Source organism: Poecilia formosa, unplaced genomic scaffold, assembly GCF_000485575.1.
Source record: "Poecilia formosa unplaced genomic scaffold, Poecilia_formosa-5.1.2 Scaffold69, whole genome shotgun sequence".
Taxonomy (NCBI): Eukaryota; Metazoa; Chordata; class Actinopteri; order Cyprinodontiformes; family Poeciliidae; genus Poecilia; species Poecilia formosa.
Genome location: NW_006800008.1, coordinates 1,051,127 through 1,069,154, shown reverse-complemented (window position 1 = coordinate 1,069,154; position 18,028 = coordinate 1,051,127). Strand labels below are relative to the sequence as shown.

At 37.6% G+C, this 18,028-nt stretch overlaps 1 protein-coding gene across 10 annotated transcripts in view; it reads left to right on the top strand.

Moving 5' to 3' along the window:
- The window catches only part of fam180a (family with sequence similarity 180 member A), a 35,091-nt gene extending 17,543 nt beyond the window's left edge, over window positions 1-17,548 (top strand). For 9 of the 10 annotated variants that reach the window (XM_016673001.1, XM_016672999.1, XM_016673000.1 and 6 more), the window contains 3 exons: window positions 9,336-9,424; window positions 15,356-15,453; window positions 15,533-17,548. In XM_016673001.1, coding sequence (XP_016528487.1) covers window positions 9,346-9,424; window positions 15,356-15,453; window positions 15,533-15,862 — 507 coding nt within the window. In that variant the 5' untranslated portion in view covers window positions 9,336-9,345 and the 3' untranslated portion in view covers window positions 15,863-17,548. Of the gene's footprint in view, window positions 1-4,348; window positions 4,509-9,335; window positions 9,425-15,355; window positions 15,454-15,532 lie in introns of those variants that run through there. The other variant, XM_016673002.1, reaches the window with a different exon arrangement.
- The last annotated feature ends 480 nt before the right edge of the window (window positions 17,549-18,028 follow it).

Below are 18,028 nucleotides of genomic sequence, written 5' to 3'. Positions count from 1 at the left end.
ATTTAATTTAAAATAATACCTTATCTGATCTCAGGAGTCATTTTGTTGGATTGTAACATGGGGTTGAGGATTTTCCTCTGGGTTTTTTGTTAAAAAAAGTAAAAGGAAACGGAGGTTTAGTTCAAATTTAGATTCTAAATGTATTGTGATAAGGGTTCCTTATAATTTCTGTCCAATTATTACAAAACTCCATTTTATTCTTTTATTGCTTCCCACTGTTTTGTTTCCATTTCTAGTTTTAAAAAGAGGAATTGAGATGCAACTTTAGCTGTGTTGGGGAGCAAATCATCATTTTATCGTCACTAACTGAGGATGAGGATCCAAAAGGGGAAGAAAGATGAAAAATCTTGATAAAATTTAGAGCTGAAGAGCTGTGACACCAAACAATAACCATCTTCAGACATTTTTCATCACACAAACCCTCATTTTGTTGGCATTGCTGAACTTTTATGTTGTTCATGTTTGTAATTCTGCGTGTTGTTTGCACCGCGATGAAGGGCTTAAGCTTTGAAATGCAAAACTGCAGAATTTAATTGTGTAATCCAGGCTTTGTAAGTAGGGGGGATATGACAGGATAACCAGCACCAGATCCGATCTAACAAGGCACTTTGCTCCGCGGTACACAGCTTTGAGGGGATTGAGGAGGGAAGAGGAAGTGTGAGATTTTAACAAGGGAGAGATTTGGATCCGACTGGCTTTGTGACTACTCGACAGTCACAAAGATGCGTGCAGAAAGAAGAGAGGAAGGCAGGTTGCAGCTCAGCGCCCTCCCTTCCTGCAGATGTTGTTTTTCAAATCGGATCTAAACTTTAGCATATTCCATGGCTGAAAAACCGAAGCGCAAATCCAGTCGCCATCTGAGAGACGGCATTTTATGAGCAGATTGCGTTTTTATTCTTGGCAGTTCAAAACGTGCCGCATGTCTGAGACTGTAGTCCAATATGCTCAGTTAAACAAATTTATCTGCTGCTGCTGCTGCTGCGGTTTTATGTCGTTGAAGTCGGGCTACTTCTAAAAAGTGAAGTTTTATAGATTCATTAGTTATTAATCGAAAACAAAATCAAGTTAGTGGCAGCCAGTCAACCCAATACTTCTCATTAACGTCAGTTTACATAGTTATAACCAGATACTAACATACATGTTAATATTTTAATCAGTTTAAATATTTCTGATGACTTGTTTAATAACGGACGTAATGCACAGATTCAAAGAAATAAAGGCAAATTAATCCACAAATGAATATACATCTCTGGAAAAATTGAGAAAATCTCAGTTTTTCCACCAAATATTGATTTCTGAACTCTTCCTGAGTTAAAACATTAATATTGTTGTTTCTAGATGAATATGAACTTGTTTTCTTTGCATTATTTGAGGTCTTAAAAGATAATAAATACTACATTTTTGATTGGAATCGTTCATAAGATAAAGGAACAATGTTCATTTTACTCAAACATAAACCTATAACAAGTAAAACCACAGAAACTGATTATCTTAAGTTATTTTTTTTCCAGAGCTAAATGATTCAGACGTATATTGAATAACGTTGAAAAAACATTGGAAGAGGCTGAGTTTGGTTTTGGCAAATCAAAACTGCCAATAAATTTCAGATCAGCCACAAAATTCTGTTCATTTTTAGGTAATTAATTACTTTTTATGTGTTTGGCTGGAGTAATTTGCTCTAATTGTAATGTGTTCCACTGGATTATCAGCAAGGGCTGCATGAAGGATGACATAATGAAGCCGCTGCATTGTTTCAGTGTGATTTAGCAAAACCATGTTTTCTGCCTGTGACTGTCCTTTCTCCGCCATAATCATATTTAAAAATGAGCCGTTTTCTTGTGTCTGGTCATTTATTATGCCTGCTTAGTGTCTTTCAAACACAAGTTGGAGAAGCCACTGCTCAATTAGTTCAGACTGAAGAGCTGCATGATCAGCAGACGGCCACAGCCAGATCCAAGTCGGGACCATCTGGGGTCCTGGCTGGAGACGCTTTGATGTGTGACACAGCTCTTTATTTTAGGGCCAAGAGGAAAAATGTACCACACCCTGCTAAATGCAGCTCACACACATCAGTCGACCTACAAACTCACAAATTACAAAACATTTCTCCTGCCAATGTGTTGAGTAATTAATGTGGCAAAGGAGGAAAATGCATCCAAATTCATGTGGTGAGAAAAAACCAATAAACTTTTTGTTTTTGTTTTTTGAAATAATGCCAGGAAGAATGCTTTTCTGTCCAACCATCACAAACATAAGTATGGAAGAGGCCACTGGAAAGAAATAATCTACACCAGGGCCAATGTAGACAGGAAATAAAGGAAGGGTAACTCGCAAATTCTGAGATTAATCTCAGAAACGTTCTAGAAAAAACAAAAGCATTTCAGAGCTTGAAAAGTCAAAAAATGTAATTAACTTTGACTTTTGAAACTCAAACAAAATGTATTTATTTTCTTTACAAATTTCAGACTTTTTTAAGCTTAGAAATGTCTGTTTTTTTTTTGGTTTTGTTTTTTTGTTTGTTTTTTTTTAGAAAATTTCTGAAATGAATCTCAAAATTTGACATTTGTATTTATTTGTATTACAAATTCCAGACTTTTGGATCTCAGAAACTTCCACATTTTTCCTAAAAAAATGGCTGAGATTCTCAAAATTTGAGCTTTTGTTGGAATTTTCTCTGCCTTATATTCTGCCTACAGTGGCAGTTGTACAAATCTGACCTTAATCTCAGAAATTGTTCTTTTATTCTCAGAATTCTGATTTTAATTTTCTGATATCAAAAGTCAGAATTCTGATATTAAAATCAGAATTATTGAATTTTTTCAGTTCCTCTTCGGTTCATAGCTGTGCATCTTGTTTTGCTGACCGCATTCCAGCTTCAACCATCTACTTTGGACAAAACAATCCAGATATGAATAAAACCTCGTGTTAGTTTTAAGTAAATCAGCTCCATGCTAACTGGTCCTGAGTTTCTTCAGTTTTGATTTCAGTTTCCCTTTTAAAATTCCTTCACTTCTTCAGAACCGCTCTGTGTCTGGACCCTTTACAAGTCCACAACATGACAGTAATGTACAAGTAATTACTAACACTGGCTATTTTTTTCCTCCCACTTGGTCCAATTTGCTCCTTGACCAGCTAATTGACATTTCCTTGGCTCAAATTCAACACCTCTTATAAAAAAAAGAAATGAACAGCATTCAGAAGTGCCAGAGCTTTTTTATTACCTTGTTGTTTTACGTGTAAACTCCTGGCTCAGTCTGACGCCTCCAGCTGGCATCGTGACATTTTCCCTCTCTGGAGTGCAGCAGCACTGAGACGGTTCGGATGAAGCCCGCAGAACTAATTCTCATTCCTCGTGAGGAGCTGATTACTGCAGCTGGAAGTAGTGAGGAGGAGGATGCTGCTTTGCCCATGTCCCTCCCAACAAGATTAAACTTTTATTAGCCGCTTACGAATGTTCAGGAACTCACAGGTAACGGCCGAGACGGGAAGAGGCGTGACTTTAGCATCTCAAATCTTTAATATTTGGATTATATTAGATAATGCTTTCTCATTATAAAAGTTAAACTTTTGTTATCCAGTTTTAATTTTCTTTCACTCTTTTATTTACTTTTTTTTTCTAAAACAGGAACGTTACAGTAAAAGCTTCTAAAGCGAACTAGTTATTGTAATATTGAGCTTGTTTCTATGGAGGGCCAAAAGTGCCACATTATGATTAAAAGAGGAATCATTATCTAACTATTTTAACATTAACAAACGCTGTTGGGTAATAAATAAGTACTTTGAACCAATTTATTACAAACAAGATGATTGTTTGTGGCACTTTACCACAATTTACATAAACCTTACATATATTTAGGATTTATTATGTCGAGACTTCATTTAGTATTAGTTGTAAAGACATAAATATTCATTCTAAACTAATTTCCTTCAAAGTTTATTATTTTAAGCACTTTTGAGAAAATGATTCATAAAATTGTCAAGTTACTCCTATCTATTGATTTATTGTTAAAACGCTGTTTTTAATGAAACATGACAATTTAACAAGTTCTTGAAAGTTTATTTCTGTATTATAAACATTTTTGAGCAGAAGATTTATTAAATTTGTCATGTTATTCCATTCCTTTCCTTTATTTGCATTGCTTTAAAGCCTTGTTTTTAGTGAAACATCAAACTTTATTTACATCTGAGCATTTTTATGATGAGAGACCTCTTGTATTAAAAACCATAAATCAAGGAACAACAAAATTCTGGTAAACGGGTCTAACTCTAAAAACACCTGCTGCAGCGTCTCTTATCTAATTATGCTAATTAGCTACAGATTTGTAACATAATTAGCTGTAAAATGAGCAGCCTAGAGAGAGCCTGAGTCCTAAGCTGCTCTTGCGTCAGCGTTGTGAAGAGCGGCTCACAGGAAGAAGTTGAAAGGTGAAGCTTCGTCAGAGTGCAACGTTTCGTTTTTGTTAGCAGCCGAGATGTACAAACTCTAGATGGTGTTGAGCAACGAAGAGGTGGGAGTGTTTCAGACTAGACAGCCAAAATTTTTCATGTACAAACTGAAACATTTAAGTTTGTAAACAGTTCAGTTATATTCATGGCGATGGATTAGAATAGATTCATACTTTAAAATTCTTGAGCATATTGAAGACACTGAGCTTTACTGTTTTCTTTTGGATCGCTGTCTTGTTGGAGCACCCATAAGTAAACTAATCTCACATACATAAGCTGATTGACAGCGCTAAGACCCTCCTCCTGGTTCTGATTGGTTATTTTTGATCAAGCGGTGTATTTTTGCAGTAGGACAACATGGAGGAGCTTGATTTCTTTACAGATTATCTGACAGTTTTAACAAATAAGTTAAAAAAAAAAAGTTTAGAAAAGTTGTAGAGTGCAGGTTTAAGATGCACCGACTTCTTACCCAAATCATTGTTGGAACGTTTCTTTATTTCACGCTCCGAATGCCTCATTAACGCACACAAAAAATGTGACGTTTATGAATTTTGCATGAATAAATAAGAAGAAATTTACAGTATAAAGTGTAGCCTAATGAGACAGTGGCTGTCTCCTCTGCAGCGTGTGGTATATATCAGAAACAAAGCGGGTTGGCAGACACCCGACGCCCACCAGGGAGCAGACGCACACCCAGAGCTCTGACTGTGCCCCTATTCAGATTAGCCTTGATGAGGCTCTGTGCAGAGGAGTTAATGAACAATTGAGACTTTTCTTCTGCTTGAGGATGTGATGATCAACTGCTGTGACTGAAACTCCCACTCAGTGTTACGCTGACTTGTTTGTTCGTGTGGCAGGTAGATGCAGATTTTTCCCCTCCATGGTCTTCAAACTCCCAAAAAAAACATTTCTTCATATCAAGAAATGTCTTTGCTGTTATGTTTAACCCTTTGGGTAATTTAATCTGAGAATAAATCCAGCTGTACTGTGAAGGTTTAAGTGGTCTGATCCAAGAAATTACTGAACAAACAACATCTTGAAGACCAAAGTTATAACATACTAGAGGCTGTAAACGACTGAGACTAAGGAGGAGATTCACTTTCCAGGAACTTAGAGGCAGAGATACATGGGTTCGTTCAGAACAAATTATATTGGATTATATTAGGATGCAAGTCGATAGCTGAGTTTCCATTGACCGTATAATTGCACAAATTGGAGTTACGAAAATAAATTTGCTTAATGGAAACACACCAATTTTGAAAAAAACTAAATTTTTCGACAAAAAGCTTTAGTGCTAGGATGAGGTGTTTTTTTGGGCTATATTAAAATTGGTTTATTTTTGCAAAACTACAATGGAAAACAACTTTTTTGCACTTTTTTTGAGTCAGCATCCAGGTGTTGCGACTGGCTCACACCATGAAAAAGAAGACGACAGGAAGTGGCAGGAGGACGATGGTGTGTTTTTATCCACTTATCACATGAGCAAACTTATTCATGTTTGATTTTAATTACCTTTCTTATTTAATGAAAACACTGCTATTGCAAAAAAATTTTTTTTTCAACATATCAGAAAAGTTTTGCGCCGATTCATCATGAAAATGAAGACAAGACTTTGATCACAGATGAACTTGAGTTATTTGCACAGAAATTTCAATCTCTAGATGAGTAAAACTTGCAGAAACCTAAAATGTCTACAAATGTTTAACGGTGATAGAGATCAAGGAGTACAGATAGTTTTGGAAGAAAATATAAATGAAACGTTCACATCTTATTTTAGGGATGTTGTCACATGAACGTTTGTGCTTCAATCTGTGTTTTTCTTGTCTTTTAAAGAAATCATTCAGTAACTTCTGATTTTCACATCGAAATGCTACAATGTATTGTCGAGACATGAACCCCGTTATTTTTTCTTCAGTTTTACACTGAAGAATAAAACTGCAGCTGCAGACTTTTCGATGTGATTCAACTATCAAATCAAATCTCATGCAAGTCTGGATTCACGGTGGTCCTGTAAGAATTTGCATATTGGAGGCATTCCGGTAATTTAAAGCACAGAAGCAATTAAACTAACGGATGTCTCGAGGGTTCCCACCTGGTTTGAACCCAAACAAACCCTCTGATCTCTGTTAAGTAGCTGCATTCATATTGCCAGACCTTATCTGAATAGAATTCAATTATTTTTGAGTCCAAGCAGCAGCAACGCAGTCAGGGAGAGCAATCAGTGCAGGATCTTGGACAAGTTGGGGTAGTTTTGGATCGCAGTGGATCGGTGACGTAACACTGCCCCCTCATGGTCAGAGGGACATGAGAAAACAGAGGTTATATTTATGCAGTGTGCATTTTTTTTGTGGAAAAACAGACACAAATGTATTGTTCTGCATAACTTTTCTTGTCTCTCATTCGTTGAATCAGGGTACCTTGAGGCAAATGCGAAGGGAATGAGCTGCAGGGAGGACTTTTTTCGCCCTGCCATCTGCCTTCTCCTTATGTGTTGCTCATGTGAAGCACAAGCAGACCAAAGCTCCAGCTTGCCACTCTGAGCTGCTCCTCTCCTCCAGATTTCACCTGAATGTGTTTCTATTTTTGTAGAGTCCAAGAAAAACAAGGTGCATACTGGAAAATGAAACACGAAGAAAACCTTTAAATTCACTTTTGTAGATATGCCCAATTCAGTTAGTTTTAAATACCAACACTGACAACTTAAAGTATTAATTTTGACTTTTGACCTATTTGAAACTTTCTTTTTTTCACTGTATAACAATAAGATTTTGAAAAACAAGAACTGGAGGAAAACCTCCCTCACCAAGAAGCAAAGGAATCACCATTTCTGTGGCAATTAACTGGCATAATTCTGGTTTTTAGACGTAGATGGACACAATGAAGATAAGTATTTATCTGTACCAGTGGTACCAATCAATCAATGAAGTTTATCTGTATGGCACAAAGTGTTTTACATCATATAAACAGAAAACTAACGAAACTTCACCATGTTGATGGTAAAGTTTCTTCGTCTTTAAAATCATCAATACACATCAAATATGTTGGCAAATGTTTCATTAATTACGTTTCATTAATTGTGATTCAAAAGCAACTATAAGTAGGTTAGTTTGTAGTCTTGATTTAAAGGAACTCTGTGTTTCAGCTGCAGCACTGAAATGCTCTTCAGGGTGTCGAAGGCTGACTTTATAACCGTCTTTATGTGACTCTGAAGGTTCAGGTCTGAGTATGGCGTACGATAGACCGCCTTCAAGTTTTCTTACTTCATCTCAAATCAACTGAAAGATCTACATAAGTGGCATCAACTTGAATTCTGTTCAATGTTTGTAGACTTTGCTAAAATGATGGATCAATGCCAGTAACTGATCAGTTCTTATAAGAGTGATCAAATATCTGGTAATCCAGGATCTTCCTTATAAAGACTGTGTGGACTCTGCAACTTTCTGGAGCGCTTTCTAGCAAATTTCATATTAATATAGCACTTTCTAATATACAGTCATATTCAATAAATTAGAATATGCATCCCAATTAGTTTAATTAGTCAGATTAAAAGTACATTAGGTGGTTTTTATTTGGTCTGAAATGGAAAATTATCAGAATTAACAGGAAAAAATGGTTTTCAACCATCCATCTCTCTGGGATTAATCTACAAAATGTCTTTCGCATAGTTATAAAGTTCTTGAAACAACTATTAAATAGGTTTGTATATTTATCTCTCTGTCTTTAAACCTGATTTTCTGACATTGGTTCCTCACTTTTACTTTTTTTTTGTTCTTAAACCCATCAGTAATTTTTCCTTGTTTCATTTTAAAAGGCTGCAGCCTTGAAATATCAGCTAGGAGAGCTGAAATCAACCTGCAGTGGTTATTATTTCTGCTTTGGCACCAGAAGAAAACCAAGTATTTATCGCACATATTCAGTAACAAAGAACACGAGAGGAGGAAGCGGACAGCCTTTAATCGAGATGCTTTAAATGGTCCTCACTTTGATTTAAAGGTTTCTGTTTCTTCAGTCTGTCTGGATGTTGTTTGTCTCATAATAAATTTACAGAAAGATGGTTGTAGCTTGGAGAAAAATATTTAAGGAAAGTGTAACTAAACCACAAATCAACTTATTTCTTTAATAAAAGCTATATTAATTGTTTCATAAGGTTGCTAAATTGTGTTTCTGTGCAAGTTGTGACCTTTTGTGTAATTTTCTTTAAATTCTGCAATATTTGATCCAAAATGGTCTCAGTTCTGCCCTCTTCAGGTCGAATGGTTGAACGATTGACTGACATGTAAAGTACTTTGTGGTCTGTTGCAGGCATTGCAACACTTTTTAAAGCATTTTATATCCTTAAGAGAACCTACAGGTTTTAATAGAAAAAAGGTGTGATTTCGCGACATTAATAAAAAAAAAGATATTAAGAGCAATCTATGATTCAGTTGGAACGGTCAATAATCTGTTGGTTTATTTTCAGTTAATCCAATTTGATCAGCTTGATTAAGGTTTGTGCCCCCAGGTGAAGACTGTTCTGATTTATTATTATTATTATTATTATTATTATTATTATTATCAGTCAGCTTCATCACTCATGCGATGAAGCGTTCAGAGAGAAAAAACAGAAAAGTCGCCCAGTGAGTGAAGACTGAGGGAAAAGTTCAGCCAGGAGGGCAAAAGCTCTCCCAAATACCGATGATTTCCAGATGGGAACCAGACAGTCTGGCCTTAACGGGGAACACACACACACTCTCTCTCACACACACACACACACGCTCAAAATCAAGGAGGGAGATTTGACAGAGGGAGGAGGAAATATAAAATCCTGCACAATAAAACTGAAGGAGTTATTTTTGTCATGATTGCAGCGAGTTTGACAAGCAAAGTGTGTGTGTTGATTTGTGTTTGAGGATCATCAGCATGGCGCGGAGGTGGTGGGCTCTGCTCGCCGTCGTCTACCTGTCCAGCCTGCAGGCGGCCGCTCGGCACCACAGGAAAGGTAGGACCACGCTCCTTTAAAAACTAAGAACTCATAAATCCTGCCGTCTAACACATTTCACTGCTGTTATTGAACTTTAGCTTTGAAAATTAATTTCTGGTGCAGAACTGGAATTGTTTTCAACAGCTACACGCATATAGTACAAATAAGTCATAAATAATGATAACTTGGTCTCGGATGTGCTGCTGTGAAAGAATGTGTTTATCTTCTGGAGTAATTAGGAACATTTGACACTCGGCTCTCAGTTTCCAGAGAAAAATGACTGGCTTGTTGTTCCTGGATTCAGACGCTCAGGAAATTCCTGTCCTAACACTCACATCGCTCAACACCGCTGATAAAATATCAGTTTTACTTTCAATATTTTACATCTTTTTCTACAAAGATAAAACTCTTTACAACTTATTTTAAGGAAAAAGCTTCTCCAGTTTTACAAAAACATAGCTGTTTTAATTACTATGATGACTTATAATTTTTAAGTTTTCTTTATAAAAAGTGCAAATAAGTTTGACTGTTGTTTCCATAGTTACCACCTGATTTTACTCTTAGAACTTGGTTTATTCACAAATGAAACAAATTTAGTGAATATTTTTACTAATTTTTCATTTTATCTGTAGGTACTTCATTAATATACAGTTGTTCATAATGGAGGTATTAAGATATTTTTATATTCAGATTGGTATATTTTGTTAATGTGCTGCTGCAACAACTGAATTTCTCCTCTGTGGGATTAATAAAACACTATTCTGTTCTGTTTTTGTGCATGTTGATGCATTTAAAGACTGAAAGCTGCATGTTCTTAGCTTGACCTTTGACCCACTGATTCTAATCTCTGGCTGTTTGAATCCTAAATAATATACTACACATACATAAATGTGTATTTAAGTCACGTAACGTCACCGTTGTGTCGTCCTGCTCCCCATTCATCGCTTTCTGAAAACTTTCTGGATCCCTTCTTCTATATCTTCTCATGTTTTTTATTCTGCATTTCTGCTCTCCTGTTGATATTTCTTTGCATTTTAAACCACAAAAAAACTAAAATTTGAGGCAGTTCTGCTTTGTAGCACCAGAAACATCGATGAGTCTCCGCCAAGTTTTGAGAAAACAAACTTAAAACCAAACGTTTTTAAGTTTCTCGGTCGTCCCTCGGTGTCGGTTCTCCCTGTAATTCGGCGTGACTTTATTGCAGCTCAGTCTCTTTACAGACTGAACTCACTGGGAGTATTGATGCTGTAGCCTGTGTTTGCTCTGAAAACGCTTGCATTTGTATCCGAGTCACAAGAATGTCGCCACTTGACAGGATTTTAACACTCATCTGGAGGTGAATTGAAATGCAGAAGATGAGCTGCTGCTGCTGCCAGCATTTCATTCTCCTCTCTGTCCTTTTCACCTTTCTCTAATGCACCGAGAGAGATCTGGACTTCTTTTATTTTTTTTAATCCATTCATGTGTGTTTTAATTTTCTTTTGTCTTGTCAAAAGGGGAAAAAAAACAACAAAAAAAACATCCCAGTAGCCAAGAGCTCTGTTTAGCCCGGCTAATTAATGCATCATTGTTGTTCTCTCATCTCCTTGCAAGCAGTTAGCAGGAGATTACAAGCTCCCTGCCTCCACATAATGACATACAGGGGAAGTCTGCACATGCAAACATTGATTGTGTGGTGAACTGGAGGACAGAAGGAAACCAAAACAAAAGAAACAAGAAGGCAGCCGAGTCGATGTGATGAGACATCTGGGCTGAAATTTATTCTGAGGACAGCCAGACGAACAGCAAGGACTTAAATGTGCCAGTTTCCTCATTTAGCATGGTAAAGATGCTATATTTTTGTATTTGTAGAGCATTTTAAAGGTTGTAGAAACAAAAACGGGAGGCAATGTCATTCGTCACTAATTGCAATTTAGAGAGACCAGAGGAAATTGGAGTACCCAGAGAAACCCACCCCTGCACAGGGTAAACATGCAAACTCAGACCAGAAAACTCAAACCTGGAATCTTCTTGCTACTATATTCAGTTCTGCTGTTTTTCTTTATGATTTATTATGATTTAGTTGTATGAAATAGAAATAAAAAATGCAGCTCACTCCAGTCTTTTTGAGATCTCATCTCTGCTCTGGATAAGCAGTAATCTTTTACCTCCCAGTTTGTTGCCCCGGGCAACAACCAATATCATTTTGGTTTGCATCATAAAAAAAATGTATGTTTACTCTGCAGCTGCTGATGTAAAGCTGTAGCTGAATTTGGGCTTCTCTATCTGTGCTGCAGTCGCACTGAGATGTTATATTTTTATGTCTAAATCCTCAGGAACATTGAGCTTCTGAATTTCATTTCCTTTGAGTTCAGTGATGTGAGTTACTCCTGTTTTTATTTACTTTCTCAGCTTCTTTTTAGCGCTCACTTGTTTTTTCTTTATTGTTTGTGGTTGTTTTCCATGTCAGCCTTCTTCAGCTGCTGCACATTCACCTAATTAAACTCACCTGGTCCTTGTCTCAGTAATCACTCCTCCCTCTATAAACGCCAAACCTCTGAGCTTTCTAGCTTTCCATTAAAATAGATTTTTGTAGATTATTTTAGCTGTATGTAAGCATCAACCTTTGTTTTTGTTTTTTTTTGTTTTTGTTTTTGTTGTTTTTTTCTGGCAGAATGTAAAAATAAGCAGCGATTCCATGAACAGCAGTGTTTTCTCACTATTAACCGTCCGCTGAGGCGTAAAGCTGCAGTTTTTATTCTACATTCATCCAGCAGCTTAGGTAGACACTGTATGGGATTACATTAATACCAAAATGTTTATATTTAATGATGAACTTGGAGACTGTAAAACATGTTTCCCTGGTTGTGCTGTTAACCAGACACTAATCTGTGGTGTTTTATCTCTCTTCTTAACATTTACTTTGCCACATTGAAAAATTAAACTTGGGTCGCTTTTTATTTTATAGTCACTCATTATGTGAACCTATAATAAAACTATATATCTCTCTATTCTTTCTAAGTGGGGAAAGCTGAGAAATCAGAGATGAATAAAGCAATTATTCTCCCCAGTGTAGCTCTTTAGCACTCTGTCAGGCATCTGTTGCTTCATTAGGCGGCAGGATGTTGGTGTAATGCTACGCTGATGACCTTTTGACCTCTGGCTGCTGCTGCTGCTGGTGGTTCTCGTCTGCTTTCTGTTCTCTATATTTAGAAGATGTGGAGGTTCAAAGGCAGAACTGGAGAGGCTTTTTGTCTTCATTTAAAAGAATCATGGAGAATCCGTCCTGATGCATGAGCTGCTGCACCGCTGGATGATGCACGACGGCCAGAGCTTTATTTTTTTATTTTTCTGGCTGTGTCTGTGGGGGTTAGGACGCATGCTGAGGCTTGAAGGTCGGGAAGTTTCAGTACCAGAGCTGCTGCCTTGTTCTGCATTTCAAGTCATTTCCTACACTGGTGGTTATTACCTTTTACATCTGGGTTATGGGGTCAGTACAGTTTGTCTTTCTGTTTTCGTCAAGATAAAGTTATGAATGTGAGCCTAAAGATATATTTACCATGTGGCATAATTAGGTGTGGTGGTGACCAATAACAGTCCAGAGAATAATGAGCTTATTATACATTTTCCTTGTTTTTTCTTAGTGATATATTCAGCAGGGTTTCCCCCAGAAAACTTGCTAAGCCTGGTGCTCGGAACGCTAGGGCAGTCATCCAGCCGCCCGCCGTGTTTTTAAGTTAAAAAATGTTTAAAGTTGACAGGAAATGTGAAAATATCACTTGATAGTTATGCATTATTGGAAGACTGGAAGATTTATGCCTAAACACCAACTATGAAGTCTTAAAAATGGCAATAATTAAAAAAAAAGAACTTAGATTAATTAACAATGCCAAGCCTGGTGGGGGCACAAGTAAAGCCTGGTGGCCCGCCAGGCTCATAATACTCTGAGACTGATGATTGAGTATCAGGTGTAGCGTAGAAACTTTGTGTTTTGATGGAGACAGTTTTGGTTTCTCATCATCATCTTGTTCAGAGTTGTAACAAACATGTGAATAAAGTGTTTGGATTCAAAAATAGTTCAATTTAATAAATGAAACAGCGGTATTTTAATACAGAACTACATGTCTTTGCACCTTTATCGCTTAATTTCTGGAGGAAAAACATAACTAATCTCATATCAAACAAGAAAATCCATAAGTTACATATTGGCCTACTCATAATTTATAGTATTTTGTAAATGGACTCTACCTGAGTGGTCTGAACATCCTGCTTATGGTTTCGCTGAGAGCTTTCAGATAAACTGTGGATTACACATAATGGGCCATGATTTGGACAATTATCATCGTGACGCCGGTACACAGGGAGAAAGACGTTCTGCACATCCTGCATGTTTTATCTGTTAAAGCAAAGCCAGAGCACCGACTGGAACTGAACCAAGCTGAAGACGGGTCCGCTTGGAGATCAGCCGCTACACCAGGATTTGGCTGACCCCATAACTGTAAACTGGAGCTGAACGCGTCTGTCTGGCACAACCGCAGAGCAAACATGGCGGATTTACCAGCCGATGCGGTGTTGTAGAAGAGCCAGGTCCAAGTTCAGATGAGACCCAATGCTTTTTATGGTGCCTCATTAATATTTGTGTGTTTTTTTAAAACAAATATGCAGAGTGAGAGACCGGAGAAAACATGACGCAGTGGATTATAACGGCAGAATATCCAGAACATTTTATTGAAGTTTGATTGGTTAGAGAGCAACAGAAGGATGAAGGGTGGCATTCATGATTTTAAAGTATTTTTCTCAAATGCAGAAATGAGACTCATCACCAGAAAATGACACTTAAAGGTGAAAATGTTGCAATAAACTGAATATTTTGGTCTTAACGTTGTGAGACTCCTCCGCACATTGTTCTGTAAAAACAAGTCATTTTATCAATATTACATCCCATTCAGCTTATTTATCAACATTAAAACATCCATTTTTCAGGATGGTAATCAGGTTTGATGAAGTCTTTGACTTGTTTCGTTTTATTTTGATACGACTCTTTGATACCTCGGTGTGGATCTAGTTAACTTGCTTTCATAAGTTGCTTTGAGCGTCGACGCTTTATTTGTGTCTGGACATAATCTGCAGAGCAGGTCACACGATTCAGTCAGGAAATAAGTAAAAAAAACGTGTTTTTTTTTTTTTTTTTTCAGTATAAATTGAATCTTATTTTTTCCAGTTTCCCTCTTTGCATCATCTGTCTTGTTGCTAACTGGCGCCCTGAAGTGCCTCGTTTCACAACTTCATCTTCCCGTTTTGGTTACTAAGAGCTTCCTTTGATTTGACTTTATATACTTCCACAGTTAAAGTGATTCTTGCCAGAAGCCACTTCAAATGCCAATAGTGTCATTATATTAAATTGCCATTGGGATGCCCACTGAATCTTCCCATTTAGTCATAAATTAAAGCAGGAATTTCAGCTCCAGCAGCCCTGAGGTGTTACGGACGAAAGGTTAAAAGAAAACCATCACTTTAAAAGTTACATCGATAAAATGCAACAAAAAGACATTTACATCCATGCTGAATATTGTGCATATTTATTCTGCTCTGAGTTGTCAGATCATGGATGCTGTGTCCTGCGAATATGTCCAAATTTCAGATTTGAACCCATTTCTGGTTGTTTCTGCAGCAAATGAGGCAGCAGGTGTTTAATTCCACCTACATCAGATTACTGGATCCAAAGCAGATATTATTTTCTCTGGAGGCACCAACGATAGTGCCACTCGTGCAGCAGCATCCGCGTCTCGGGTCGAAGACCAATTACCCTCCTCTCAGCTGGAGCCAGAGCCTCTGCCACCCGCTTCATATTCAAACTGTAATGAATCTGTGTTTACTCGACCTGCGGTCCGCCCGCGCCTCGTTAAATAATGTGCTGCTAAATTTCTTAAACACAGCCCAGCTTGTCTAATTGAATTCCCTGTTGTCCAGCTCTGTATCCGTCTGCGTTCTTGATTAAGCGAGGGGCGTACTCCCTGATCAATCCCACCTTCCTGCACTCAGAGGAGGACGCCAAGCTGCTGTTTGAGGTCAGTTTGGGTCTCAGTCGACATTCTGAAATATGTGACTATTCGAGCACTTCCTGAACTTTCGTCCCTTTCTTTGCAGGTTCTTCTCGCCGGAATGCAGATCCAAGGCGAAGAGCGCCCCCTGCTGATCCCAGACGAGGAGCTGGCCTCCCTGAGAAGCGTGAAAACACTGGAAGTCATCTGCGAGGACGTGCTGCCGAAGAAGCTCTCCGACATCCGCCGCCTGATGGCGAAGCTGGCCCAGCGGCGGCGCCCGCTCGGCTGGCAGGACTTTGAGAGAACGGTGCTGACTTTAGTCTACAGCTCACAGATCCTCGGTCAGATCAGCAACCAGCACCAGAAGGAGCTGTGGATGGAGACACTGGTGCAACTGGTCCGAGCTGTTCAACGAGACCTCACACCGTCCTGAGGAAGACTGAGCTGCAGCTGCTAGACTTTGTGGTTCTGTTAGTTTAACACAACTGCTAATCAGGGACAACGGGGATGGAAAAAGAAGAAAGAAATTTCTGCCAAAAATCTCAGAAATGTCCAAGAAGAAACAAGGACATTTCTAAAACACTAAAGTCGAATATTTTAACTTTAATGGCTGCAGCAGTTTGACCTTTGCCCTGCCTGTTTGATGTCTTCAAATAACTTTCGGTGTTTTTCTCTGTCTAGAAACGATTCCTCAGCTCATTTAAACGACTCCCAAAAGCTATTTTACATAAAAAGCGAACAGATTCTCAGCGCATCAATATCCTTGATTGCTCATTTAAGGAAACGAAGAAACGTCTGATGAATGCTTGCTTCAAAGGGCCCAATTTTTCCCCACTTAATGGCGGGAAAGAGATTTCGTGTAATAAGGTTTTTGTGGATTACTTATTTCAGAGTTGATGGAGGGTAGTTATGGGTCTGTTGAGTGGTTTTCTCTCCTTCGTGGAATTAGTTTTGCTTTTGCTTTCACTTTTATTTGTTTTATGCTTTTGCAACAATTTTCAGGTTTCTTTTTTCAAGAGTAGACCCTCTAAGCTGTGGCAAACCCAGTGAAGAAAAACGGAAAGGAAAACATTTAATTCAGGATTTACCTTATAGAAATATAAAGACCTGCACCAGGAAGTCCTCAAAGTTTAATCTTCAACCAGAATTACTCCAGAAGTTGTTTCTGACAAACAAAAGCATGCAAGTCAAGTTGCGTCAAATCAAATATTTTCCAGTCTGTATGTATAATTTTGACCCTGTGGGAAGTATTAAAAATCTGTAAAAAAAATGTAAATTGCTGCTCAAACGTTTGCATTTTCTTTTAAGATCCTCATTGTTGCCTTTCCACAATGAAACAGTTAAAAAAACAACAATTTAATGGGAATCACAAGCCAACTTTTTATCTATGGTATTTTGTCATAGGTTTGAATATCAGTCACTAGTTTTCTGCTGAAGAGATCAAACCGTTTTGGTTCTGATGCAGATTTAAAAAAAATATATATTATTATTATTATTATTTCATATTTACATGAGTTATTTGGTGAAGAACGTAACTCCGAGTCATTTATCCACTTACAGGATAAAAAGGTGAAATGTATCCAGAACAGAACCCGGATGTAACTCCTCTGATGTTCGTGTTAAGTGAGCGCCACCAAGCGGCTGCATGCGGAAGTGCCGCTTTTCCAACAGCTGACGTTTTACACTGCGGTCATTTCTGTTTTATACCAACTAGAGAAATTAAACTAAAATTATAAATATCAATATTAGCATTTACTATTTACCGAAATGTGTTTTGCAAGTTAAAATTTGACGTCAAAATTTTAACATGTTGCTCAAATATATCACTTAATGAAATTTATGAATTTTCAAACAAGAACAATCTTTTTTTAATGCTGTCTTTTTATTGTGATAGAGAATAAAACAGAAATGTCAAGTGATTTGTCTTTGCTAATTAAATGGTTTACTTTGTTAAATTAGCATTAAACATTTTTACATTAATCCTGGACTGTATGCAGCTTCTTGCAGGAAACAAATGGCAGATTTATGGAAATGTACCAAATTTCTGATTTATATTGTATGTTGTTATGGAAACATGTCGAAGCGTTCAGAAAATAAAATAATGCTTTTGCTTTTCACCACATTTTGCGTATGAAACAGCAAATAGTGAATGCATCCTGCAAACAAATAAAAATAAATTCAAAATATCCACTAGATGGCAGCATTTCCCATCATACAATGAAGCATTATTACCTCCATGTGGAATATGTCCAAAGCAACTAGAATCTGTTTTCTTCTTTATTTTTCAGGGCTCATGACTATTTTAATATTTATTTGTAGAAATGTGGATAAGACTGATGCAGTGGACAAACAGTACCCATGTGGCATTTCTAACTCATGCACGTTTGGGTTTGAGCCGAGTTAATGAGACCTGAGGCTCGTCAGAACTGGAACGTGTCTCTCCTGGTCGAGGTTTTCTCTGATCACCTCCATCTGACGGGTGTTTTAACTCGAGCTTATCGGCTGCATATGTTTTCCCCTCCGCAGCTGTCAGGCATATTTCTCATGCTTCAAGTCTTCCAGGGAGAGGGAGGCATCACGACATATCTGCGTTTTTATG